Source organism: Lynx canadensis, chromosome A1 (genome assembly GCF_007474595.2).
Source record: "Lynx canadensis isolate LIC74 chromosome A1, mLynCan4.pri.v2, whole genome shotgun sequence".
NCBI lineage: Eukaryota > Metazoa > Chordata > Mammalia > Carnivora > Felidae > Lynx > Lynx canadensis.
Genome location: NC_044303.2, coordinates 200,498,022 through 200,524,077, shown reverse-complemented (window position 1 = coordinate 200,524,077; position 26,056 = coordinate 200,498,022). Strand labels below are relative to the sequence as shown.

At 39.2% G+C, this 26,056-nt stretch overlaps 1 protein-coding gene across 2 annotated transcripts in view; it reads left to right on the top strand.

Annotated features, from left to right (window-relative positions):
* The window catches only part of ITGA2 (integrin subunit alpha 2), a 109,685-nt gene that overhangs the window by 61,750 nt on the left and 21,879 nt on the right, over positions 1-26,056 (top strand). For both annotated transcript variants that reach the window (XR_003971848.1, XM_030330057.1), the window contains exons 10-19: positions 247-323; positions 2,086-2,224; positions 3,976-4,121; positions 5,959-6,102; positions 14,928-15,131; positions 16,033-16,169; positions 18,849-18,988; positions 22,776-22,927; positions 25,224-25,334; positions 25,876-25,958. Coding sequence is in view for 1 of the 2 variants with exons in the window: in XM_030330057.1 (XP_030185917.1) it covers positions 247-323; positions 2,086-2,224; positions 3,976-4,121; positions 5,959-6,102; positions 14,928-15,131; positions 16,033-16,169; positions 18,849-18,988; positions 22,776-22,927; positions 25,224-25,334; positions 25,876-25,958 (1,333 nt within the window). In the remaining variant the exon portion in view is untranslated. The remainder of the gene's footprint in view (positions 1-246; positions 324-2,085; positions 2,225-3,975; positions 4,122-5,958; positions 6,103-14,927; positions 15,132-16,032; positions 16,170-18,848; positions 18,989-22,775; positions 22,928-25,223; positions 25,335-25,875; positions 25,959-26,056) is intronic.

Here is a 26,056-nt window from a genome sequence, read left to right as displayed (position 1 = left end):
GCATTAATGCATAATCAAGATTAAGACCAACTTCAAACACTATCTTGGAAGTATTGTGGGTTCCCATATATGTTAGAATACTTCTTAGTGATTTCTCCATCCCAGAATATTTTTGAGTGACCATGAGAACATTGTGTGTGTGTGCATACGTGTGCATATGTTCACGTGCATATGCGTGTGCATGTGTGTTTGAAAATCTGATTTAAAAATTGGCAGCAATATAATTCTCAAAATTACATTTTGCAGGTACTATTCAAGGAGGGGACAACTTCCAGATGGAAATGTCACAAGTGGGATTCAGCGCAGATTACTCTCCTCAAAAGGTGTGTATTCAGATAACTTCCAGCCATGCTGTCATTGGGCTCAACACTTCTGGGCACAGCGGCTTTATAGAGAGAGTGGAAAAAGGAGCCATGTAGTGAGCAAATGTTCAGCTTCTCAGTCATAGTTGTTTAGTTTCTTTGTGCTGCTGCTTTGTCAACTAAAAAGTGAAGGATAACAATGCCTTCTCTTCCGCGTTTCACAGAGGTTTTTATGGAAAAAGAAAGAAAATGCTCCAAAGGACAAGCACTGTATTAATTCAAGGGATTGTCATTGCAGGAATTTCCTTTAAATCAATTAACTACCAGAAAAGTTTATTTAAAAAAAGACACACAAACTCTTGTTAGCACTGCCATTGGTGAATTCTGAGTTGCCAGAGTATCTCTTTTCTAAGAGCAGAGACAGAAGATAGGTGAAAAAGTGAGGAGTTAGGACACATGTGAGATGCAACGTCTTCTTAGCTCAGAAAATCCATTCTTCCTTGTCATAAACATCCACTTCCTAGGGCTCTGGTTCCAACTCTGCTCAGGGTCCTGGTGGGATAGTAAAGGGGTCCAGACGTAGTGACACTGGAAAAGCCTAGGGAACAGTATGAACTCAGAGAATTTGATTGCCAGAAGCAAGGATCAGGAACGGCTTGGGGTTTTTTTCTCGAGAATAAAAGGTGCTAACTTTTTCTGGATCACCAATCGTTAGAGATACTCACTCATAAAAGTTATGGGTTTTTCCCTCCGGAAAAAAAAATGTAAATGAACCCCCACACAGAGAATTTTGCACACACCTTCCTGAGATTTTTGTACACTTCCTGCAGTCCTTTCCTGCACCCCTGATTCACAGTCCCACATTTATGACAGTCATTCCCTTCATTTCATGGTCTCTTGTCCTCAAAATGGGCACATCATTTTCCAACCTGCTGTATTTTTAATGGCTTATATTTTTCAATCCAAAATCCGTAACTTTGGTGTTTTCTACGATCTAAGATCAAAAACTGAAAAAAATAATAAATCCCATCCTGACAACCCTGCCTTCTGCGGTGATGTATCGCTTTTGACTGTTTGGGTGGATGTTGAGTCCCTCAGAGCAGCCTGTATTTCTTGTGTGCCGCCCCCCACCCCTGCTGTGCTGACCGTGGCTGTTCTCCACCAAGTAGACTGAATGTTCTGCCCTAGTTACCTTTCATCGCTGAGCTATTTTCAAATAGATGGGATAGGATATAGATGATGGAGGAACATCTGAGAAGTGACCAAGAGGAAAGAGAAAGAATGTTGAAAATAGAATAGGTCAGAAGGGGGCCTGCCAGGATGATGTGCCTGGACAGCAGAAACGCCCCACCTCTCTTCCTCTGCCAGCTGCACTTCCTATTTTCTCAAGCATGCCCCACATCCGACAGTGAACTTTTCTTATGACTATGTGAGACAGGAGGCTCATTTCTGACTTCTTTCTAATAGCTCACACTGTTTGGCGTTTGCAGATGGGGGCCTCTGAATGCAAATTGGAAGGTGGCTATGTGCTTCTCTTGTAGCATAGTAGAGATTTATCTATAGAATGTATCAAGGTAACATAGCCTCAGGGAAGACTTTTCTCCAGCACAAAATATATTAAAACAATTTGGGCATATATCAATTTGGACATACATTCATATACATTTTACTTTATCATCTTCTCCTTAATTCTAGACCATTTATTTCAATGTTTTGCCTCCCCTGCATTCTCGTGCCTTAAACATGGTTTATTTTCATGGTCTTCATTTTTCATTTATTTTAGGATATTCTGATGCTGGGTGCAGTAGGAGCTTATGGCTGGAGTGGTACCGTGGTCCAGCAGACATCTCATGGACATATGATCTTTCCTAAACAAGCCTTTGACCAAATTCTGCAAGATAAAAATCACAGTTCATATTTAGGTAAGGCATAGCAGCATTTGACTCAGAAAATTTAAGCTCCCTTTTTTTAAACTAGCCCCTTGCTGGGGGGCGCCTGGGTGGCTTAGTCGGTTAAGCATCCAACTTCGGCTCAGGTCATGACTTTGTGGTTTGTGAGTTCGAGCCCCACATTGGGCTCTGTGCCGACAGCTCGGAGCCTAGAGCCTGCTTCAGTTTCTATCTCACTTTCTCTCTGCCCCTCCTCTGCTCATGCTCTGTCTCTCTCTGTTTCTTAATAATAAATAAAGGTTAAAAACAATTTTGAAAAAACTAGTCCCTCTCTGAATTTCAAGATCCATTAAGCAAAGCCCTTGAAGTGTCATCTAATTATTATATTTATTACACATGTTTATGTTGCCTCTTTGCAAATCAGACCTTGGCTATAACTATTTAATGACGTACTGTATTACACTTACTGATGTCTTCTGGCTATTCAAGCAGTAGTTATTCCTGGGAAGTGCTTGCACTTCTCCCAAATGGAAATAGTTCCTAGAAGCCAATATAGTAAATGGGAGTCTTATATTAATTTAGAGTTCTTAGTCTTTTTGGTTCCTATAATAAGCAGCCACTGATTTTGAGTACCTACTATGGGACACTTCCTGAGCTGGCTATTCTATCTACATAAACATTTAAATCCTTCCCACAACCCTTTGAAGAAAGTATTATTATTCCCATTTTACCGTTGAGAGCCAATGAGGTTAATAACTTGCCCAAAGGCAAACAACTTAGCAAGCGGCAAATCCAGAATTTGAACCTGGGACTGTCTGACTCCATAGCCTATGTTCTGTCCACTGCATTCCATTACCTTTTAAATCCATGTAATTGTTCATTCAAAAAATACTTGTTGAGTGCCAAGTTCATGAGGGGCTGATGGGACAACCCAGAATCTAGGGCCTGTTTTACAGGTAGGTGTCGCACCCGTGCGGAGCACACTTAGATCTGGGCATCGCCCTGAGGGAGCACGGATCACACTGACTTCACCTTTGGCCCTCTGTCTTGTTCTCCCCTCTGGTGCACAGATGCTACCACTTAAAACAATTTTGTTAATGTTTATTCATTTTTTGAGAGAGAGAGAGACGGAGTGCAAGCGGGGGAGGGGCAGAGAGAGAGGGAGACACAGAATCCGAAGCAGGCTCCAGGCTCCGAGCCATCAGCACAGAGCCCGACGCGGGGCTCGAACCCAAGAAATGTGAGATCATGACCTGAGGTGAAGTCAGATGCTTAACCGACTGAGCCCCCCAAGCGCCCCCCAGATGCCACCACTTTAGAAGATAAGCAGCAGAGTGCCCTCTGGGACAGGTGGCACCACTCTAGACAACTAGCAGACATCCTGTGGTGCACACATGGTGCTGCTTTAGGTAACTACCCTGTGACCTCACCACCGTGCCCCTCCCTACATAAAAACTGGAGATGAAGGCCTGAGTAGGGGTGGGGAATAGCTGCGTAGAAGAGTTGTGTAATGGCTTGGATCATCTGTCCGTCTGCACCCCACCTTCCCCCCGGCTGGGTAAGTTACCCCCAATAAAACTCTATGTGAACGATATGGAGTGGCTTGCTTCGTTTTTCAGTATCAAAATACCTTCTCAGTCTGGAGGGTATGTTACTGACCCTCCTCCACTTTCTAACGCCTGCCTCCTAACAAAAAAAGGACCTCTGGTCATTGCTACTAACTTTGGGAGCCCATCTGCTGAGCTCTTCAATAGCACCTACCTCTGCAAGTCCTTCTCCTCTAGGTTACTCTGTGGCTGCGATTTCTACCGGAAAAGATGTTCACTTTGTTGCTGGTGCTCCTCGGGCAAATTACACTGGCCAGATAGTGCTATACAGTGTTGACGAGAATGGCAATGTCACCGTTATTCAGGCTCACCGAGGTGACCAGGTAAAGTCCATTTTGTAGCAGATGAAATTAATCGTGGGGTCAACCAGAGCAGATGAGGAGTGGGGAGTTGATAGAAAAGGAAACTAGTTGGGGCGCCTGGGTGGCTCAGTCGGTTGAGCGGCCGACTTCGGCTCAGGTCACAATCTTGCGGTCCGTGAGTTCAAGCCCCGCGTCGGGCTCTGTGCTGACAGCTCAGAGCCTGGAGCCTGTTTCGGATTCTGTGTCTCCCTCTCTCTGACCCTCCCCCATTCATGCTCTGTCTCTCTCTGTCTCAAAAATAAATAAACGTTAAAAAAAATTTAAAAGAAAAGGAAACTAGCATTGAGTGCCTACCCTGTGGCTGCTTCTGTGACCTGTATTCACTTGAAGGTTCCTTAAATCTTCACAATACTGAGATCTGTCACCTTCTAACAGGTAACTGGGCATTTACCTTCTTAAGGTCAAAGAGGTTTCATGGGGTTGTGCTGTCATTAAAACCCAGTTGTGTGTAGACTCAAAGCCTGTGCTGTTTGGTTATATCCAGCTGCATACTTTTGACTCCCTAAATTACTACTACATGTGTATTATTGGGTCCTAACCACAGCTTTGTTGGCAAGCTCTTGCGAGGAGTCAATGATCTGGAGGAAAAGTGAGAAGACGGGAGCAGGATAGCGTTGTCAAGACTGGGCTACTATATCTGGGCCTGTCAAGGTGTCCTGTGGCTTTGATGTTTCTAAAATTAAAGCAACTCTCTTTTCCACCACTTTCCTCTCAACATGACAGTTTGATAGTCAGAACCTGTGATGACTCCCAGTCATGTCTGACTAGAACAAAGGCCAGCTGAATAGATTCCTATTTCCTCACCAAGCAGCTCTAACCCATGGGCTTGGCACATGTTTCAAATAGGCAACCCTGATCTCTGACAACAAATTTTCCTTCCTGGAGTTAGAGAAACCAGCTATTTAGTTTTCCCTTTTCTGGAATTAAGTGTGATCCTACTGTCTATGGATTTTCCAGGAGTAAGAGAACCTGAGTCTTTGACTTCCTTGACCACAAACCAGCTATGGCCACATACTTTGCTCTCTTTAAATTTTAAAGAACCATGATTTTATTGTGAGGAAAAACAATGACCGTGTTATAGGATGAATCCTTTCTTGTTCATTGCCAAATCCTTAAGAGGTATTCACATAGGCGTGCAATGAGCATTCGGATTCCCGGCCTCTCTTATTTCATTGTATCTCCACCTGCTCCCCTGTCCTGATGTATCTGAGAACTTGTCTCTTGTGCAAGATCATGCTACAGACACTTACATCACACATGCCTGCCCACTCTTCTCCACCTAGAAAATTCCTTGTTTTTTGAGATGCCGTTTATGTAACACTCAATCTTTCTGAGCCTTCCTGACACCTGCACTCTGATCACACGGCATTTGGCCATTGCCTCTATTACAACCTACTTAACTGCACAGGCAGGCAGAGTCATTTGTCCCAACTCCCTCTTCCCCCTCCTGCCTTTCTCTATGACACACATCACAAACCTCCTAAATGTTTCTCTTTTAAATGTGGTCTTTGACCCACCAGCACCAGAAACACCTGGGGTACTTATTTAACATACCGTTTTCTAGATTGCACCCATTCAGAGTCTTTCTTGGTGATTTGTGTGCACACTAAGGTTTAAGAACCAAGTGTTACATCATGATACAACCTGAGAGAAGGGACTGTTATCTAAATGTTTCTAGTACCTTACAGGTAGTAAGTGCTCTATTTCTGTTTGTTGAATGAGTAAATGAAAGTTCAGTATAACATTAAGAGTATATGAGTCATAAGAATCCTAAGGTTAATATGCTTTATCCTTACAGATTGGCTCCTATTTTGGTAGCGTGCTGTGTTCAGTTGATGTGAATAAAGACACCATTACAGATGTGCTCTTGGTGGGTGCACCGATGTACATGAATGACTTAAAGAAAGAGGAAGGAAGAGTCTACCTGTTTACTATCACAAAGGTAAAAAAAAAAAAAGTATTAAACTGATTCAGTTGAATTTGCTTTAATATTGGTAAATAAAACATTAATCTGCATTTTTGCAGAAGAATCAGTGAATGATCATTTTCTCTTTTTCAAGCTTATTTGTTTTGAGAGAGGAGGGGAGGGAGGGAGAGAATCCCAAGCAGGCTCTGCACAGCTTGATGCAGGGCTCAAACTCCAGAACCATGAGGTCATGACCTGAGCCGAAATCAAGAGTTGGACGCTTAACTTCTTGACCCACCCAGGCGCCCCTTGAATTATCATTTTCATATGTAGTATAGTTTATATTTCATCATTTTGAGGATGTCACCATTAAAATTTTAAAAATCACATCAAAAAGCATAACCTGTAGAGAAAAAGCTACATGTATAGTGCACTGCCATTTTCCATGAGGGGTCTTTGAATCTATACTGTACAAATGAAATCCTTATATAAATGCACATCATTTTTGAAATGTATGTACATGCACACACAAATGTCTGTGTATTTCCTAAGTATCTCATTCAATTATTCTTCTTTACTGTGAAGAGATCATAATAACAGAACTATCCTGTTCACATTTTACAGTGAAAAAGTCAAATTGTACCAGGCACTTTGCAAACTTTCATATAATCCTGGATGTTTTCTACATTAGTTTGTCAAATTCTGTTGCTTAGTGTAGCAGTTAGGTATGCGTATACCCAGCTCTTGGAATTTTTAGTCCTTGCACATAAAACTTAGCATACACTAACTGGACTATGCTCTCTAAGTCCATGCCCAGAAGTATAATGAACTCGGAACTGAAAAGAAAACCAAAATTAAAAGCACAAGTTGACCTAGAAAATTAGAGAAAGGATGGAAAAAAGAGAAGCTGATGTTAATATAATAAATATTATGCTTTGCTTTTGTGGTAGTTTGTCCTACCTTACTTATTTAAATTAATGTAAACATTAGCTCTCAGATAGAAGCAATTAAAACAGTTCTAAAGCATTTAAAGATGTGTAATTGAATATTCAATAAGGGAGGGGCAAATATAATTGTTTAAAAATTTAACAAAACCCTAGTTTCTTAAATGTTTCTTGTCAAATATTCTGAATTATCATTGTTGAAGATGAGAAGTTCTCATAATACTTTGTCAATCTTCATAACAAAGTGATTTCCATAAGATTATTATAGAGAAGAAAGAATCAACACTGACCCCGTTTCATGGATGAGGAGCATTGCTCTCTTGTGAAGTCATGAATTATTTCCATTCTTGATTTCAAAATCTGGAAAAAAAAAAAACCTGTCTTTTACAAGAAAAAAAATTTTAGGCAGACTTATTTTTTTTTATAATGTGACATTAACAATCTCATTTTCTTTTTTTTTTTTTTCTGAATATAGTTGACACACCATGTTACATTAGCTTCAGGTATATAACAAAGTGATCTGACAAGTTTACACGTCCCATCCCGCTATGTTCATCACAAATGTAGCTACCATCTGTCCTTTTACATTATAATATCATTCACTATATTCCTTATGCTGTGACTTTTATTCCTGTGATTTATTCATTACATAACTGGAAGCCTGTATCTCCCTCTCCCTTTCACCTATTTTGCCCAACCCTACCCCCTGCCCCTCTGGCAACCACCAGTTTGTTCTTTGTATTTATGGGTCTGATTCTGCTTTTTATTTATTCATTTACTTTTTTTTTTTTTAGATTCCACTTATGAGTAGAATTATATGGTATTTGTCTTTCTCTGACTTATTTCACTTAGCATAATACCCTCCATTTCCATTCATGTTATCTCAAATGGCACAATCTCCTCCTTTTTTATGGTTGTGTAATACTCACACATATGTGGACACATTTTCTTTATTCATTTGTCTATTGATGGATACTTAAGTTGTTCCCATATTTTGGCTGTTGTAAATAATGCTGCAATAAATATAAGAGTGCATATATCTTTTCAAGTAAGTCTTTGCTTTCTTTGGGCAAATATCCAATAGTGGAATTATTGAACCATATGGTATTTCTATTTTTAATTTTTCGAGGAAACTGCACACTGTTTTCCACAGTGGCTACACCAATTTACCATACTACCAACCAGTGCACAAGGGCACTCCTTTTTCTCCACATCCTTGCAAACACTTGTTATTTCTTGTCATTTTTATTTTAGCCATTCTAACTGATGTCAGTTGATATCTCATTGTGGTTTTTATTTGCATTTCCCTGATGATGAGTGAGGTTGAGCATCTTGTTATGAGTCAGCCATCTATGTTTTCTTTGGGAAAATGTTTATTCAGGTTCTCTGTCCATTTTTTAATTGGATTGTTTGGGTTTTTTTGGTGTTGTAGAAGTTCTTTATATATTTTGACTATTAATCCTTTATTGGATCTTTCATTTGTAGATATCTTCTCCCATTCGGTAGGTTGTTTTTTTGTTTTGTCAGTGATTTCCTTTGCTGTGCAGAAGCCTTTTTATTTTTGGTGTAGTCTCAATAGTTTATTTTTGCATTTGTTTTCCTTGCCTCAGGAGACATATCTAGAAAAATGTTGCTATTGCTGACATCAGAGAAATTACTGCCTGTGTCGTCCTCCATGATTTTTATGGTTTCAGGTCTCACATTTAGGTATTTAATCCATTTTGAGTTTATTTTTGTGTACAGTGTAAGAAAATTGTCCAGTTTCATTCTTTAACATGTAGCTGTCCAGTTTTCCTAGTACTACTGTCTTTCCCCCACAGTCTCTTCTTGCCTCCTTTTTCATAGATTAACTGACCATATAATTGTGGGTTTATCTCTGGAGTCTCTAACCTGTTCCATTGATCTGTGTGTCTCTTTCTGTGCCAGTACCATACTGTTTTTATTGCTATGGTTTTGTAGTATATCTTGAAACCTGGAATTGTGATGTCTCCAGCTTCATTCTTAAGATTGCTTTGGCTATTCAGGGTCTTCTGTAGTTCTATACACATTTTAGTATTATTTGTTCTAGTTTGTGAGAAATGCTGTTGGTATTTTGATAGGGATTGCATTCAGTGCGTAGATTGCTTTGGGTGGTATGGACGTTTTAACAATATTAATATGAGCATGATGGAATGTGTTTCCATTGGTTCGTGTTGTGTTTAGTTTCTTTCATCAGTGCTTTATACTGATTGGAGTATATGTCTTTCACCTCTTTGGTTAAGTTAATTCCTAGATATTTTATTTCTGGTGCAGTTGTAAATGACATTTTAATGTCTTTCTGCAGCTTCATTGTTAGTATATAGAAATGCTACTGATTTCTGGGTATTAATTTTTCATCCTGCCACTTTACTGAATTTATTGCTCCCAGTAGTTTTTTGGTGTAGTCTTTAGGATTTTCTCTATACAGTATCATGTTGTCTGCATATAGTGACAATTTAATTTCTTCTTTACCCCCATAGATGCCTCTTATTTCTTTTTTGGTCTGATTGATGTGGCTAGGACTTCTAGTATTATATTGAATAAAAATGATGAGAGTGAACATCCTTATCCTGTTCCTGACCTTAGAGGGGAAAACTCTGTTTTTCACCATTGAGTATGATATTATTGTGGGTTTTTCATATATGGCCTTTATGATGTTGAAGTGTCTTCCTTCTAACTCCACTTTGAAAGTTTTTATCTTGAATTGATGTTGAATCTTGTCACATGCTTTTTCTGCATCTATTGAGATGACCATGATTTTTATTCTTCATTTTGTTGGTGTGGTTTATGACATTGATTGATTTGTAAATATTGAACCATCCTTGCATTCCTGTAATAAATCATACCTGATTGTGGTGAATGGTCTTTTTAATGTATTGTTGCTAATTCGCTAATATTTTTCTGAGGACTTTTGCATCTATGTTCATCAGGAATATTAGCCTATAGTTTTATTTTTGTGGGGTCTTTGTCTGGTTTTGGTATCAGGGTAATACTGGCCTTGTAGAATTTATTTGGAAGCTTTCCTTCCTTTTCCATTGTTTGGAATAGTTTGAGGAGAATAGGTATTAACTCTTTGTTAAGTGGCTGGTAAAATTACCCTGTGAATCCATCTGGTCCTGGATTTTTTTTATTTTTTGGTGTTTTTTTGACCAGTTCAGTTTTGTTACTTATAATGGGTCTGTTCATATTTTCTTTTTCTCCCTGGTTCAGTTTTGAAATATTGTATGTTTCTAAGAATTTACCAATTTCCTTTAGGTTGCCTAGTTTGTAGGTCTATAATTTTTTTATAATCCTTTATATTTTTGTGGTGTCAGTTGTTACTTTCTCTCATTTCTTATTTGGGTCCTTTTTTTTTCTTGATGAATCTGGCTAAAGGTTTGTCAATTTTGGTTACCATTTTAAAGAACCAACTCAGTTTATTTATTTATTTATTTTTTTGCCTATGCCATTTATTTCTTCTCTGATTTTTATTATTTCTTTTCTTCTACTCACCTTTTGTTTTTGTTTGTTCTTCTTTCTCTAGTTCCTTTAGTGTAAGGTTATATTGTTTGTTTGAGCTTTTTCTGATTTCTTGACACAGGTCTATATCACTGTATACTTCCCTCTTGGAGCTGCTTTTGCTGCATCCCAAAGAATTTGGACCATTGTGTTTTTATTTTCAGTCATCTCCATGTTTTTTTTTTCTTTGCTTTATTGACCCATTGGTTTTTTGGTATCATGTTGTGTAGTGTCCATGTGTTTTTTCCCAGTTTTTTTTTTTTTTCTTGTGATTTATTTTAGTTTCATACTATTGTGATCAGAAAAGATGCATGGTATGATTTCAATCTTAAATTTATTGAGGCTTGTTTTATGGCCTAACATGTGATTTATTCTACAGAATCTTCCGTGTGCACTTGAAAATAATGTGTATTCTGTCGTTTGGGGTTGGAATGTTCTGTATATATCTGTTATGTGCATTTAGTCCAATGTGACATTCAAAGACACTGTCCTTATTGTTTTTTCCATCTGGATGATCTATCCATTGATGTAAGTGGGATATTAAAGTCCCCTACTATTATTGTATTACCATCCATTTCTCTCTTTTTGTCCATTTATATTTGCTTTATATATTTGGATGCTCCAGTTTTGGGTGTGTAGATATTTACAATTGTTGTATCCTGTTGTTGGATTGATCCTTATTATTATGGAATGCCTTGTCTCTTATTATGGTCTTTTTTTTTTTTTTTTTGAAGCCTATTTTGTCTGATATTGTATTGCTACCTGGCTTTGTTTTTCACTTCCACTTGCATGGTGAATATTTTTTCTATCCTTTCATTTTCAGTCTGAATGTGTCTTTAGGTCTGAGGTGAATCTCTTACAGGCAGCATATAGATGAGTCTTGTTTGTTTGTTTGCTTTTGTTTTGTTTATTCACTCTGTCACCCTATGTCTTTTGGTTGGAGTATTTAGGTCATTTACATTTAAAGTGATTATTGATAGGTATGTACTTTTTGTCATTTTTAAATTTTTCTGGTTGTTTTATTGTTCTCCTTTTTTCTTCCCATTCTCTTTGTGATTGGTGAGTTTCTATAGTGTTAGCTTTCTTTTTCTGTATGTATGATAAGTTTTGGGTTTGTGGTTACCGTAACATCATAAGTAGATAGCAGTCTGCATTAATTTGATGGTCATTTAAGTTCATACACATTCCAACGGGGGAAGGGAAAACCTTTTTCTTTTTCCCCTTCTCTTCCCTTTTTACTCCCTTCTCCACATTCTATGTATATGTTGTCATATTGTACAGCTTTTTATTCACTATTTTCTTAGGCCTAATTATGGCCATTTCTTTTCCACTTAAAGAAGTTCCTTTAATATTTCTTGTAAGGCTGGTATACTGGTGATGAACTCCCATTATCTTTCATTTGTCTGGGAAACTCTTTGTATGTCCTTCAAATCTGAATGATAACCCTGCCTAGTAGATTATTCTTGGTGGCAGGTTTTTTCCTTTCAGCACTTTGAATATATCATACCACTCCCTTCTGGCCTACAAAGTTTCTGCTGAAAAAATAAGCTGAGAGTCTTATAGATTTTTCCCTTCTAAGTAACTTCTTGTTTCTCTGTTGCTGCTTTTAAGATTGTCTCTTTATCTGTAACCTTTTGACATTTCAATTATTATATGCCATGGTGTGAACCTCCTTGGGTTCATCTTGTTTGGAACTTGTTGTGGACTTGAATGTCTATTTCCTTCCCTAGGTTAAGGAAGTTTTCAGTTTTTATTTCTTCAAATAAGTTTTCTATACACTTCTATCTTCTCCTCCTTCTCCTCCTTCTCCTCCTCCTCCTCCTCCTCCTCCTCCTCCTCCTCCTCCTCCTTCTCCTCCTCCTCCTCCTCCTCCTTCTCCTCCTCCTCCTCCTCCTCCTCCTCCTCCTCCTCCTCCTCCTCCTCCCTCTCCCTCTCCCCCTCCCCCTCCGACCCCCTATAATATGAATGTTTGCTTGATGTTGTCCACAAGCTCTCTTAATCTATCATGATTTTAAAAATTCCTTTTTCTTTTTGCTGTTCAACTTGTATGCTCTCCATTACCCTGTCATCCAGGTTGCTGGTATATTCTGCATCTTCTAATAAACAGTTGATTCCCTCTAGTGTGTTTTTATTTCAGTTATTATATTCTTCAACTCTGGCTCTTTTTAATATTTTCCATGTCTTCATTGAAAGTGGCACTGAGATCTTCCACGTTTTTTTCAAGCCCAGTATCTTCACAATCATTAAATTCTTTATCCACCATGTCGCTTATCTGTTTCATTTAGTTCTTTTTCTACGGTTTTTCCTTCTTTCTTTTGGAATGTATTCCTCTGTCTCTGCATTTTGCTTGACTTTGTTTCTGAGGATTAGGGAGAATGGCTATTGCTCCTGAACTTGAAGGATGGTGAATGGTACTTGTGTATGGTGTCCGCTTGTGCAGACTGTGTGTGCTTGGTGGCTTTTGCTGGCTGGCTGGAGCTGGACGGTATATGCTAGTTACTCTTTTAAACTTTAAAAATTTAAAAATAAAAACTTGGTTTTTTTAATTAAATTTAAAACAAAAACAAAGGGAGCCCTAAAATTCCACAGCTTATTTTCTGTGTCCTGGTACCACAGAAGCTGGTGTGGGCTTGCAGACCCTGGGCTTGCTGAGGTGGCAAGCTCCCTGTGATGACCAGACCTGCCATTTATAGTGCTGAGACCATGGGGCACCTGGGTGGCTCAGTTGGTTATGTGTCTGACTTCGGTCTAGGTCACGATTTCAGCATTCCCAAGTATGAGCCCCACGTTGGGCTCTGTGCTGACAGCTCAGAGCCTGGAGCCTACTCCAGATTCTGTGCCCCTTCTCTTTCTCTACCCCTCCCCAACTCGGGCACATGCACTCTCAGTCTTGCTGTCAAAAATAAACATTAAAAAAATTTGTTTAATAGTATTGAGAGCTGCCTGTTATGGCATCCGAACCCACTAATTAGGGTGTTCGGACCCTGCTCCAGTCTGTGCTTCTAAGATAGAAGGGAAGAGAGTGTCGCTACCACTCCTTGGCCCTTTTAAAACTGCCTCCACCATGTGGCAGAGTTCTAGTGTTGTCTATTTTATATGCTGATTGCTTTTATTTTTCTTTTTAATTTTATTTAAATCCAAGTTAGTTAACATATAATATAATGTTTCAGGAGTAGAATTTAGTGATTCATCTCTTACATATAACACCCAGTGCTCATCCCAACAAGTGCCCTCCTTACTACCCATCACCCATTTAGACATCCCCCACCCACCTCCCCTCCAGCAACCCTCAGCTTGTTCTCTGTAGTTAAGAGTCTCTTATGGTTTTCCTCCCTCTCTATTCTTACCTTGTTTTTCCTTCCCTTCCCCTATGTTAATCTGTTTTGTTTGTTAAATTCTACAAATGAGTGAAATCATATGGTATTTGTCTTTCTGCCTGACTTATTTTGCTTATGATAATACATTCTAGTTCCATCCATGGTGTTGCAAATGGCAAGATTTCATTCTTTTTGATCAGAGTAATATTCCATTATACATATACATATACATGTATACATATTGTACATATACAGGTACATGTACATATACGTGTGTATGTGTATACACACACACACACACACACACACACACACACACCACATCTTCTATGCTAATTGCTCTTGTAAACTGTGGCTTATTTTCTGTGCCAAGAATAGAGGAATCTGTTCCTGGTCGCTCAGTACTATGCATTCCCACTGCATCAGTTTCCCTTTGTTACTGTGCTCCCATCTCTCTTGTTGTTCTCTTGCCATTTTTTCTATCTTTGGTTGTTCAGTAACTGTTCAGTCAGCCCTCAGTTCTTTTTCAGGAGGAATTATCCTTTTAATAGGTGTAATTTGGTATGTTCCATGGAGGAAGTGAGTTCAGGGTTGCCACCTTGGACCAGAACCTACCTGTCTCATTTTTGACTTCCTATCCCATTATAGTTATGCCACTCTTCAGTAATTCTTAAGTAAAGGTCTAAATTAAGATACTGTGTTTTTTTGTGTCTCCACCTTAATTTTATTTAAGATACTAGTATATTTTCATCAGCAAATTTTAAATCAAAAGGTTTGGAAACAGGTAAAGAGTCTAATGTTTAGGGGAAAAGGAGCCAAAGGTATGGATAGTTTTACGTAGGTTGTACAGTCACCGTAAAGAGAATTCCCTCCTTTCACTTTGGTCTATGAGCACATATCCTATGAATTTACTTGCTAGAATTCTTAGGTATGATTCTCATCATAAGTAGAGGATTTTGAAATCTAGATTCAAAATTGTCTACTTTTCACAGTTTAAAAATTGGTTTGGGCATCACTTGCTGTGAATTGTAATGATAAAAATTATCAGGTTTTGCTTTAATCATCCCCTTTTCCCCTTTCCAAGGGCGTTTTGAATTGGCACCAATTTCTTGAAGGCCCTAAGGGTGTTGAAAATGCTCGGTTTGGTTCAGCGATTGCAGCTCTTTCAGATATCAACATGGATGGTTTTAATGATGTAATAGTCGGTTCACCTTTGGAAAATCAGAACTCTGGAGCTGTGTACATCTACAATGGTTACGAGGGCACCATTCGCATGAAGTATTCCCAGGTAATCCGTGAGTTTCATGGTGATGTATTGACGTGTGAGTATCATCCTGTGAGAGCTAGGGACTAACCATGCAGACAATCCAATTTATAACACTTATTTTAGAACTTTATTCATTCATCAAACAACTACTTAGTGAACCTGTTCTAGGTTCTGGATATACTATAAAGAACAGGACAGATAAAATTCTGCTCTTCGTGGATCTTACGTTTTTGTCAAGACTAAGGGAAAATAAATGAGATAAAGTGGTTCAGACCATCATAAATGATAGGGAATTTAAAAACATTTTTTTTAAAGTTCAGGTATGGGAGTTATCAGATATTCTTAAATTTTTTTTTTTGAACGTTTATTTATTTTTTTGGGGACAGAGAGAGACAGAGCATGAACGGGGGAGGGGCAGAGAGAGACGGAGACACAGAATCGGAAACAGGCTCCAGGCTCTGAGCCATCAGCCCAGAGCCTGATGCGGGGCTCGAACTCACGGACCGCGAGATCGTGACCTGGCTGAAGTCGGACGCTTAACCGACTGCGCCACCCAGGCGCCCCAGTTATCAGATATTCTAAAGGGTGACCAAGAGGACCTCATTTATCAGGCAACTTTCCAGTAAAGTCCTGAAGGAAGTGGGCTAAGAGAGCAATCACAACCTTCAAATCCCACTCTGTCCACTCATCTCCTTCTGCTTTGTGATTTTTATATTAAAAGATTCATGCTGGTTCTTTGACGTGGCTGCAAGAATGATCAACCGATGAGAAAGGCTGTGATTGAAAAACCAATGGAATTTTGTGGAGAATAAAACAACCTGAGAAGTGGCTATATAGAGAATCTAACAGTGCTGTATAAAAGCTCCTTTTTTCTACTTCAGTTGTTGTGCATTATAAGTTCATGTCAAACTTGCTCTTTCAGAAAATCTTGGGATCTGATGGAGCCTTTAGGAGCCATCTCCAGTACTTTGGGAGATCTTTGGATGGCTACAGTGATTTAAATGGGGATTCCATCACTGATGTGTCCATTGGTGCCTTTGGACAAGTGGTTCAGCTCTGGTGAGTCCATGGAGAGCCAGACACAAACTAGCTAACTAAAAAATGACCTGCTAAGTAGAGCAGCAGATAGCTGTGCAGGAATTGTGGAAATACCACATGCAATATAAAAGACTCTAGGACGTTTATGGATCATGGTTTATATAAAGGAAGAAATGTGTTTTTCCTCGTGGGAGAAAAAAAAAATTTGCTTAGTGTTGCCATCAAGTGCCTCTTCTCTATATGGTGAGCAGAAAAAGTACATAGAAAAGACAAAGGCTTTGAAATGGTATCCAAGATATTACTGAATATTATCTTTCAAATAGCCTTACCTCAGCTCACAGAAAGGAAACCTCATGAGAATGCCCTAAAAAATACTGAACATTCAGACCACACAAGTAAAGTGTAATTTCTCATGTGGTTATGAAGTAACTTTTGAAATTATTAGTCATAAACAAGAAGCCATTATTTAGGTTTAGCTGACCTCCCATTGACCTCGGTAGGAGTTGAAGAGCAGGGAGGAACAATAAGGGATTCCAGGGCTATGTGATTCAAGGACAAAAATAAATATATGGGGTTGGCCAGGGATTGGAATCAGAAGGAAATTAAGAATTTGATCAAGAGTCCTCCTCAAAAATATATTTCATTCATTCGTTTGTCTCTGTTGAAAAATGTGCTTTAAAAGTCCAAATACTTCAAGAACAGAAAAACATCACATATCTATGTGTTGTTTCAGAGTCTTATTGAACTATTTACAATATTTCACTTGTGCTTTTAAAAGACAAAATGCATTATTTTGAGTGCATCATCTTAATGAAAACTTAATGTGGGGAAAAAACTCCTGGATGATATCTAAGACTGAAAAATTATAAAATGTATTTACTGAATAAAATCAGTTAAGAGTAGTGTGCTACTAGAGAAACACAAGGTATGATAACACAGTCACATGACTTATTTTTTTTTTTTAATTTTATTAGAAATCATGTTTCAGTGAACACCACCCTCGAGCCATCTTGGTGGGCTTCATCCTTGGTAGCCTGGATTATTACTATCCTATGACACTCCTTTTTTTTTTTTTAAAGATTATATTGTTTAAGTAATCTCTACACCCAAAGTGAGATTCGAACCCACAACCCTGAGATGAAGAGTTGTACGCTCCACCAGTGAGCCAGCCAGATACCCTGACACTCCCTTTTAATATAGTCAGTGAGGACCAAAGTTTTTTCTTTGAAGGTGGACTTGATTCTTCAAACAAGTCAAGATACATGGAGTCAGATCAATTTATTGAAATGATTAGTCAAGCTAGGTTCATGCCATTTTGTGGTCACATTTTTTTTTAAATTTTTTAAATAGTTTGTTTAAAATTTATTTATTTTGAAAGAGAGAGAGAGAATGAATCCCAAGCAGGCCCCATGCTATCAGTGTGGAACCTGATATGGGGCTCAAACCCACAAAGATCAGATTATGACCTGAGCCAAAACTAAGAGTTAGACGCTTAATTAAATGGGCCACCCAGGCACCTCTCTGGTCACATTCTTACAAGGTGCTGAGACTGGATTTTCTGGGTAACTTCCTGAGAATAATTTGAAATGATTTTGTAAACTTGTTTTTTAAATCAGTGGCACCATCTACACTGGGATAAAAGATTGACTTAAAGAAAGAGATTGACTTACAGAAAACATTCACATAGACATTTTAGATCTTGTAGGTCTGAGGACACATTGCATTTGCTATTGGATATTTTAGGACTGCTTACTAGGGGGCCTTATAGGTACCTGATTAATGAGTTTTAATTAAGTCAGTTTTTCAATTGACTCAAGTCCTTCAGGTGGTTGCTGAAATTTAAAAAAAAAATGTTTTCTGCATCTTCTTGTATTTTTCAAAACAATGAAGTTACTCATTTCTGCTTGCTGCTTTGTAAATACTGGAGCGTGTACACAAAGAGTCATTATGATGAAGTTGACAATTTTACTGGCAGAGGAACTAGGAGACCATGGGTTCTAATTTCTTACTTGCTAACTGTTACTCAGTAAAGTGAGAAGTTACCAAATGTTTTCTCTTTTGTTTCAGACTTTTTCACCAATAAAAGGGAGACAATATTTGTTCTGTTTCACAGGACTGTTACAGGAGCAAATGAGGCCATGTGTATGGCAAAGCCCTTCAGATATCTAAAGGGCTGTGCCAGAGTCAGAAATGTGTAGCACCCTGCCCGAGAGATGCCTCCGCCACTTTCTAGTGTCACGCTAGTTGCCACCATCATGGTCATAAGCCACACATCCAAGAATCGGTGGCAACTATTAAGGGAGGCGACAGGGAGACCCTCCTCAGCCCTGCCACCCCCACCTTGCCACCCGCTCTGTCCCCTCCATTTGTGGGAAGAGGAGACATCACTGCTTCCAGCTGGCAAAACACAACAGGGACCGTGACTTTGGAAATTTATTTGCAAAGAGGTTGCAGACTCACGTCCTGCACTCATGCATGCATTAAACAAATACTAAATGTGGATTGGGCTGGCAATACAGTCACAAAACACAAAAGACATTATCCCTAGATGCTATTTTAGGGCTTTCAAATATGAAATAGCACTAAAGTGCTTAGATCATGCAGAGAATGATTAGATAATGCTGGCCCTGGGTCCTCTAGGTAAAGGTTATCACGTGTGCACTTGGCAGGAAAATATCTGTTTCCGTTTATGTCTTTCAGGTCACAGAGTATCGCTGATGTATCTGTGGATGCTTCCTTCACGCCAGAAAAAATTACTTTGGTCAACAAGAATGCTGACATAAAACTCAAACTCTGTTTCAGTGCAAAGTTTAGACCTACTAAGCAAAACAGTCAAGTGGGTGAGTTGGCCTGAAATAATCTGTGTGGAGATAGGTGTGCTTGTAGAGTTTTAGTCCTGAATGTCACCTATACTTTGGATTTCTAGGCCAAAAGAAATAAGGGTCTGGCAGACATTTCAGTTGCCACTCCTTTGAGGTGCCTGAGCATAGTTAATTAGACATGGAAGGTTTGATCAGATCTTCCCTTCACTATCTCGAGAAGATCACATTCTGCCACAGAAAGTTACTATCGCTGTGATCTAGTCCCAGGCTTGCTCAGCTCTATCCTTCAAGTTTCTTTTACCCATCGGTTCCTCACCCCAAACCTTGGGCACACACACATGACGCTGGTATACACCCATATTAGTATGCTGTGTGTCAGCTGTGACATGGCCTAGATACGAAGCGTTCAGTACAGGTACCAAATATTCCTATTCTTTTTTTTTTTAATTTTTTTTAATGTTTTATTTATTTTTGAGACAGAGACAGAGCATAAGCAGGGGAGGGGCAGAGAGAGAGGGAGACACAGAATCTGAAGCAGGCTCCGGGCTCTGAGCTGTCAGCACAGAGCCCGACGCGGGGCTCGAACTCATGGACCGCGAGATCATGACCTGAGCCGAAGTCGGCCGCTTAACCGACTGAGCCACCCAGGCGCCCCCCAAATATTCCTATTTTTGAGAAATTAATATGCGTGAAATAATGAGAGAGAAGATATAAACCAGTATGTAGTTTGTACCCAGTGTTTTAAATGCTCTAATGCAGTGAAGTGAATAAAACTCTGATATGTGACCTGTCAGAAGGCGAGAATGAGGAAAATTGGACAAACTGTCATCTCTCTCTTGGACCAGCCAAGTCCTCTTCCAGAACTTGGCCGAGTCCTTTCTAACCACTGCCCCTCACGTTCGTCTCTCCTGCTCCAGCACCCACAGAGCATAGCAATTGATTTAGCACTCAATCAAACACTGCCTTCTTTCATTTGCTGCTTTTTCATGGGTTCTAATCCTCCTTCCTTCGGAGTCTGGCTCTACACTTCAGGCACCTGCAGTTCCTACAAGTGTTTCATTAAGTGGTTAGCAAACCAACTTAACCTGCCTCTAATATTTTCAGCCTTTGTCATGATTCATACCAAGAAATACATAGGCTAAAAACACAAAGCAGAAGTTGGATTCCCATCCTGGCATGTCTTCCATAGTTTCCTACTTTTTGTATCTATCTGGCATTTTTCCTTTCAGGTACTCAAATGCTGACCCAACTTTGAGTAGCACATCTCACAGACCTGCCCTGGAGCAGGTCCATTTGAGTAGCCATGATAGTTGAGTCAAAAACCATTCCCGTACAAATGCTAAGTGGCTAGATGTAATGTACTGCATGGTGACTATAGCTAACAATACTGTACTGTGTTGTACATTTGAAGATTGCTAAGAGAGCAGATTTAAACGTTTCTCTCTCTCTCTCTCTCATACACACACACACACACACACACACACACATACAGAATTGGCACTGTGTGAGGGGATGATCTGTTAATGAACATTATTGTAATCATTTGCCAATAGTTACATATACAAAATAACTGCACTCTACAACTAAAACTCCCTTACATCTCCCTTACATCTCAATAAAAACTGTGTGTGGGGGGGGGAGGGGGACATTAAGTGGCTGGTCTGCTTAAAACATGAATTTGGGAAATATATTAGTTGGCAGAAATAGCTGGCTGGTTAGCTCTCCTGGCCTGAAAGCATGGATTTGCCTCCTATATCTTCCACTTTTTGACGGGGCTTCACTCCTCTGTTACCAGACACTCGAAAGCAGACTTCAAGAATGTCCTTCCCTTCAACTTGCTCTTTCTTCCCATTGGGTACCTTTTCCTTGATGTCTTCAGATCCACACAGACAAGCCAGTTGTGATCATTTGTCACTTAATTGCTTGGCAATAAGAGTATGTAAGACCTGAATCCCATCTTCACAACTTTGAAAACTAAACTTATAAAGCATATGGTCTTTGTTATTTACTGTATCAGATGCTCACTCCATTTTAAAAGTTAATAACATAAAAAAAATTAATGCCCATCAGACTATACCTTTTTACCAGACTACTTGAACAAAAAAAAAAAAAAAAAAGAAATCATATGATCATGTATACTAACTTTGTCCTAGCTATGTTCCCCTCCCTGGCATTATTTTTTCTTTGTATTATTTTCACCACTTAGTTTTAGTTCATTTGATTCACTTCTATTTTATCTATCTTTGTGAATTTCACTAAGTTCTTGGAGCAAGAAAAACTATACATCTCTAATAGGTATTTTAAATGTAACCTGTGGAATTAAAGTTTTTGGGAAGTCTATTCAATCTTTAAAATATTGAAAATCATAAGATAGAGTAAGCCCAGATAAGACAGCTGATGCTTTGAATAATATCAGGTTTTCTTTCTCAATTTTGGATAGCTTTAGTTGAAGGCTCTGATACTTTGTGTATTGGCAACTGACATCAGTTTTTATTGCATTTTTTTCATTTTCATTTCCCTGGGTTAGTAGTATTATCTCTGTTTTATAGATGAGGAAATGGAGTTTCAAAGAGGTTACACAAATTGCCTAAAGTCCTAGAACTCATAAATGGTGGAATTAGAATTCAAACCAAGTCCGTTGGATTCCAAACTTATTCCTGCAGAGTTGCATGCCTTCCCTGAACTAAGCATCGAGAGTGTTCCCTCAGAGTATCTCAGTTAACACTCAAATTAGTTAATCTTCACAACTGCATGGAAAGTGAAAGAATGAATTCTGATTTCAAAATTACCCCAGTTTGGGGTGCCTGCGTGGCTCAATTGATTAAGTGTCCAACTTCAGCTCAGGTCATGATCTCAGAGTTTCTGAGTTCGAGTCCCGTGGTGGGCTCTGTGCTGACAGCTCAGAGCCTGGAGCCTGCTTCGTTTTTTAAAAAAAATTTTAATGTTTATACATTTTTGAGAGACAGAGAGCATGAGCAAGGGAGGGGCAGAGAGAAAGGGAGACACAGAATCTGAAGCAGGCTCTGGGTTCTGAGCTGTCAGCACAGAGGCCAACACGGGGCTCGAACCCATGAACCGTGAGATCATGACCTGAGCTGAAGCTGGACTCTCAACCGACTAAGCCACCCAGGCGCCCCAACCTGGAGCCTGCTTCAGATTCTCTGTCTCCCTTTCTTTCTCTGCCCCTCCCCTGCTCACAGTCTGTGTGTGTGTGTGTGTGTGTGTGTGTGTGTGTGTGTGTGTCTCAAAAATAAATAAAAACATTAAAAAAAATTTTTTTAATTACTGCAGTTTTATTTCTGACCATGCCCTAGCTGTTGTGAACACAGCTGGTTTATTTTACCTCTTTTACTGTGTTTATTACCTGAAAAATGAGATGATAATATCCACTTTCTGGGATTATAGTAAAACTTGTATAAGATAACATACAAGAATGTGTTCAATTGTAGGTACTCGGTAGCTATTTCTTTCTTTGACATATCACCATGTTAGGGGTGAAGAAACCAAGGCTTGAGAAGTGAGTGATTTGACCAAATTCATTCAGTAGATTTCCTCGGTCAAGTCTACTTTTCTCCCCACTGCTTCAAGCCACGCTTCTTTGAATCACTCTCTCTGTATCCACAGTCACCTACGTCACACCAGAGTGTGAATTACAAATGTCTGCAGTTCACAATCCATCAATGTAAAGACTGTTTTTATATTTTCTTGAAGTCCTTGACTTCACCCAGTAAGATACAATTAGGCAGGGATGGTTTTTCTGTAAAAGTTTATTTGTCCTAACATTTCTTTGTGATTTTTATCCTAGCCATTATATACAACATCACAATTGATGCAGACCTATATTCATCCAGAGTAACCTCCAGGGGGCTATTTAAAGAAAATAATGAAAGATGCCTGCAGAAGAATATGATAGTAAGTCAAACACAGAGTTGCTCTGAGTACATCATCCACATACAGGTAAGGTCTCCGTCATCTCTGTCACCTCCTTTCCTCTTAGAGACTAATGAATGGTCCAAGTCTAAAAACGAAGCTTACAAGTTAGAAAATGGTTGCCCTTCTAATTAATGCTTTTCTTGTCTAAGTTCATGAGCAGGAAATCCTGTTATCTTTATGCTAATATATGGTCACATTCTATTAATATGTTAATAGCATAGAAATATTTGGAATTACAACCAAAAGGCTAAAAAAATAAGATTGTTAAAGAAATCAAAGACAGTGCTTTCTTAAATGTTTACCAGGGAGAGCTTTCAGTAGATAGTAAATTTTATTTCAGCATTTTCCTATCAGGGAAAAATTTTATTTTAAGCTGCTGAAATGAACAATGCCAATTTTGATTTCCACTATTGGGTTTAAATTAATATAGGACAAGAAAGGTAGATTATGAGGTAAATATTATTCTAGTCTTATGCCACACTTACTACAGTTCACATGAATTTTGAAAATCTCACAAGTAGGAAAAATTCTCGGGAAAATTTCCCACAGGAAATTTATTTTATAAATTATATGAATATTTCCCCCTAGAAACCATGTAATGGTCTTTGAAAGTGCGATTTCCTCAGGAAATCAGTTTTAAAAGAACTTCTTAAGAATTTTCCTAGAATATGGGTCTCAGCATTTAAAATGTATAAGAATTGCCAAAAAAAAAAAGTTTATAAAATGCATATTCAGGGTCCTCACCACCAGTAATCTGGATTTGAACGTCCAAGGAATATGCAGATTTGAGGAGTACTCCCAGATATTTCTGATATAGATTGATGATACAGAGATCCCATCTCAAAAAATGTTAAGTATGATTTGGAAAAACAAAGTTAACACAGGAATTAAAATCCATTGATTGTTTTAATTTCTTGTTCATATGAAAGAAGTCTTATTTATGAAGGCCTGGACCTTTTTTGTTAAGATGCTGACTATACAGATTCTTTAAAGGGATAAAAGCTGGCTCTCATTCTCTATTTTTGCGCTGAGTGGTAGATCAAATAAAACGTGGAGTCCATTCTGGGGGAATGAAATCAGCCAGGCTGTCATTCATATATATATCCTCTTCACACAAATGTGTCCTTGTGAAGTTTTTAGAAGATGTATGCGGTTTGGGTCAGTGCAGAGATCTTGTTTCAGTTAACACAGTATATTGGCTATCAACACCACACCCACTCTGTGCGCCAACCCTGCAGCCAGCTGAGGAAACCTCTCCTTACAGTCAGGACGCCATGCTAGTCTTGCCCGCCAAAAGGGCTCACGGCAGGAGTAAATCCTGCCTGTGAATGGACTAGGTGATAACAAATAGCACTAATCAGGAAAAGGCAAATTGGATTTTTAGGGTTTACCATTTGTAGAGATACTGTTCTTTCCTGACAAGAACTGAGGGCAGAGTGAAGTCGCTGTGCAGGCGGAGTGGAGAAGTTGTGCTTGTAGCTGGGTAGAGTCGGCTTTAATGACTGCCAAGTGATAGTCGCTTCATCTAATGCATGCAAGAGGCAGTGTCGCTTCTCACGTACATGAGGGCCAAAACTTGGGGGACTTAGTTTCCCATGTGGGAATCCCCTTTATCTGGCTTTGCAGAGCAAGTTAGGTTCTGACTAAGGAAGGGAGTTCTCTTGTCGTTGTCTGACACTGGCCCTGAGCACCTTCCCATCTAGGTCATAATATTCCCTCCCAAAGATTTGGTCAGGATATCTAAAGACTATCTTAAATCTTGGCAGTAGGAACTGGAAAGACCTAGCCAACAACCCAAGAACCATGTACTGATAGAGAGCATGAGCGGGGGAGGGGTAGAGAGAGAGAGAGGGAGACGCAGGATCTGAAGCAGGCTTCAGGATCTGAGCTGTCAGCACAGAACCCGACTCGGGGCCCGAAGTCAAGAGCCATGAGATCATGACCTGAGCCAAAATCGAATGCTTAACCGACTGAGCCACCCAGGTGCCCCAACAGATGCTTTAAGCATTAAAATTGGGCAGATCCTCTAAATATTTATAAACTACTTGTGTATGAATAGCGAGATCACTGACAAGCTTAACTAAGATATGCTGCTTCAGATTTTTACTGAACCCAAGTCTCTAGGTTTCTTAATAGTGAAGAGGCTAAGAGCAGAATTAAGACCGTAAAGAAGCCAGAGTCTTGAAAATTCAAAACAAGGGTAACTCCACATAATTGAGAGCAGACTGTGTTCTTAATCTTGAACACGTTTGTCGTCATTTTCTTGTTTTGAAGCTGCTGTGCCCTAAAAAACTGCTTCATTGTATCTCTGTGTGTTTAGAAGCCCTCTGATGTTGTCAGCTCTTTGGATCTGTGTGTCAACGTCAGTCTGGAAAACCCTGGCACCAGCCCTGCCCTCGAAGCCTACTCTGAGAAGGCCAAGGTCTTCAGTGTAAGTGCGTTTTGCCCTCCTTGGAATTCAGACTGGCTAAGAAAGCTTCACGGTCCCTGCGGTACTGTTTGAAAGCTACCTAGGGCAGAACTTTTCAATTGTTAGTCTTCTAAATGAAACACTCGTCTGTGTGAAATTCATCAGCATGCGAGTTCCACGAAGACAGCAGTTTTTGTCGTCTTCCCTGCTCTATTCCCAGCCCCTTGAGCAGTGCCTGGCCCGCTAGAGGTGTTCAATAAAGCCAAACACCTTGTGCTCACCATCCACTTAAAAAATGTTACCAATACCTATGTTCTCTGTATCCCTCCCTATCCCCATCACATCCACATTCTTCTTGCTACCCGAGGCAAATCATCACCTTGCATTTTGCATTTATCAATGCTTTTTCTTCCTGGTGTTGCTAACCATGTTTATATTCCCCAAATATTATTTTTGCATGGTTTTGGGCTTTATATAAATGGAATAATACTACATATATTCTTCCACAATTTGGTTTTTAAGTCCAGAGCAAATGTGTAGGATTGTTTTTCCTTTTTTGTAGATCCCTTTCTACAAGGAATGTGGGGATGATGGAGTTTGCATCTCTGATCTAGTTCTAGATGTCCAACAGCTGTCAGCTGCTCAGTAAGTCTGCTTCAGAGCTCAGCGTAAAACATAGAAATAAGACACAATAGGTCTCTTGATTCAAGTGAGTGTTTGTGGAGATTTTTTACTGCAAAAGA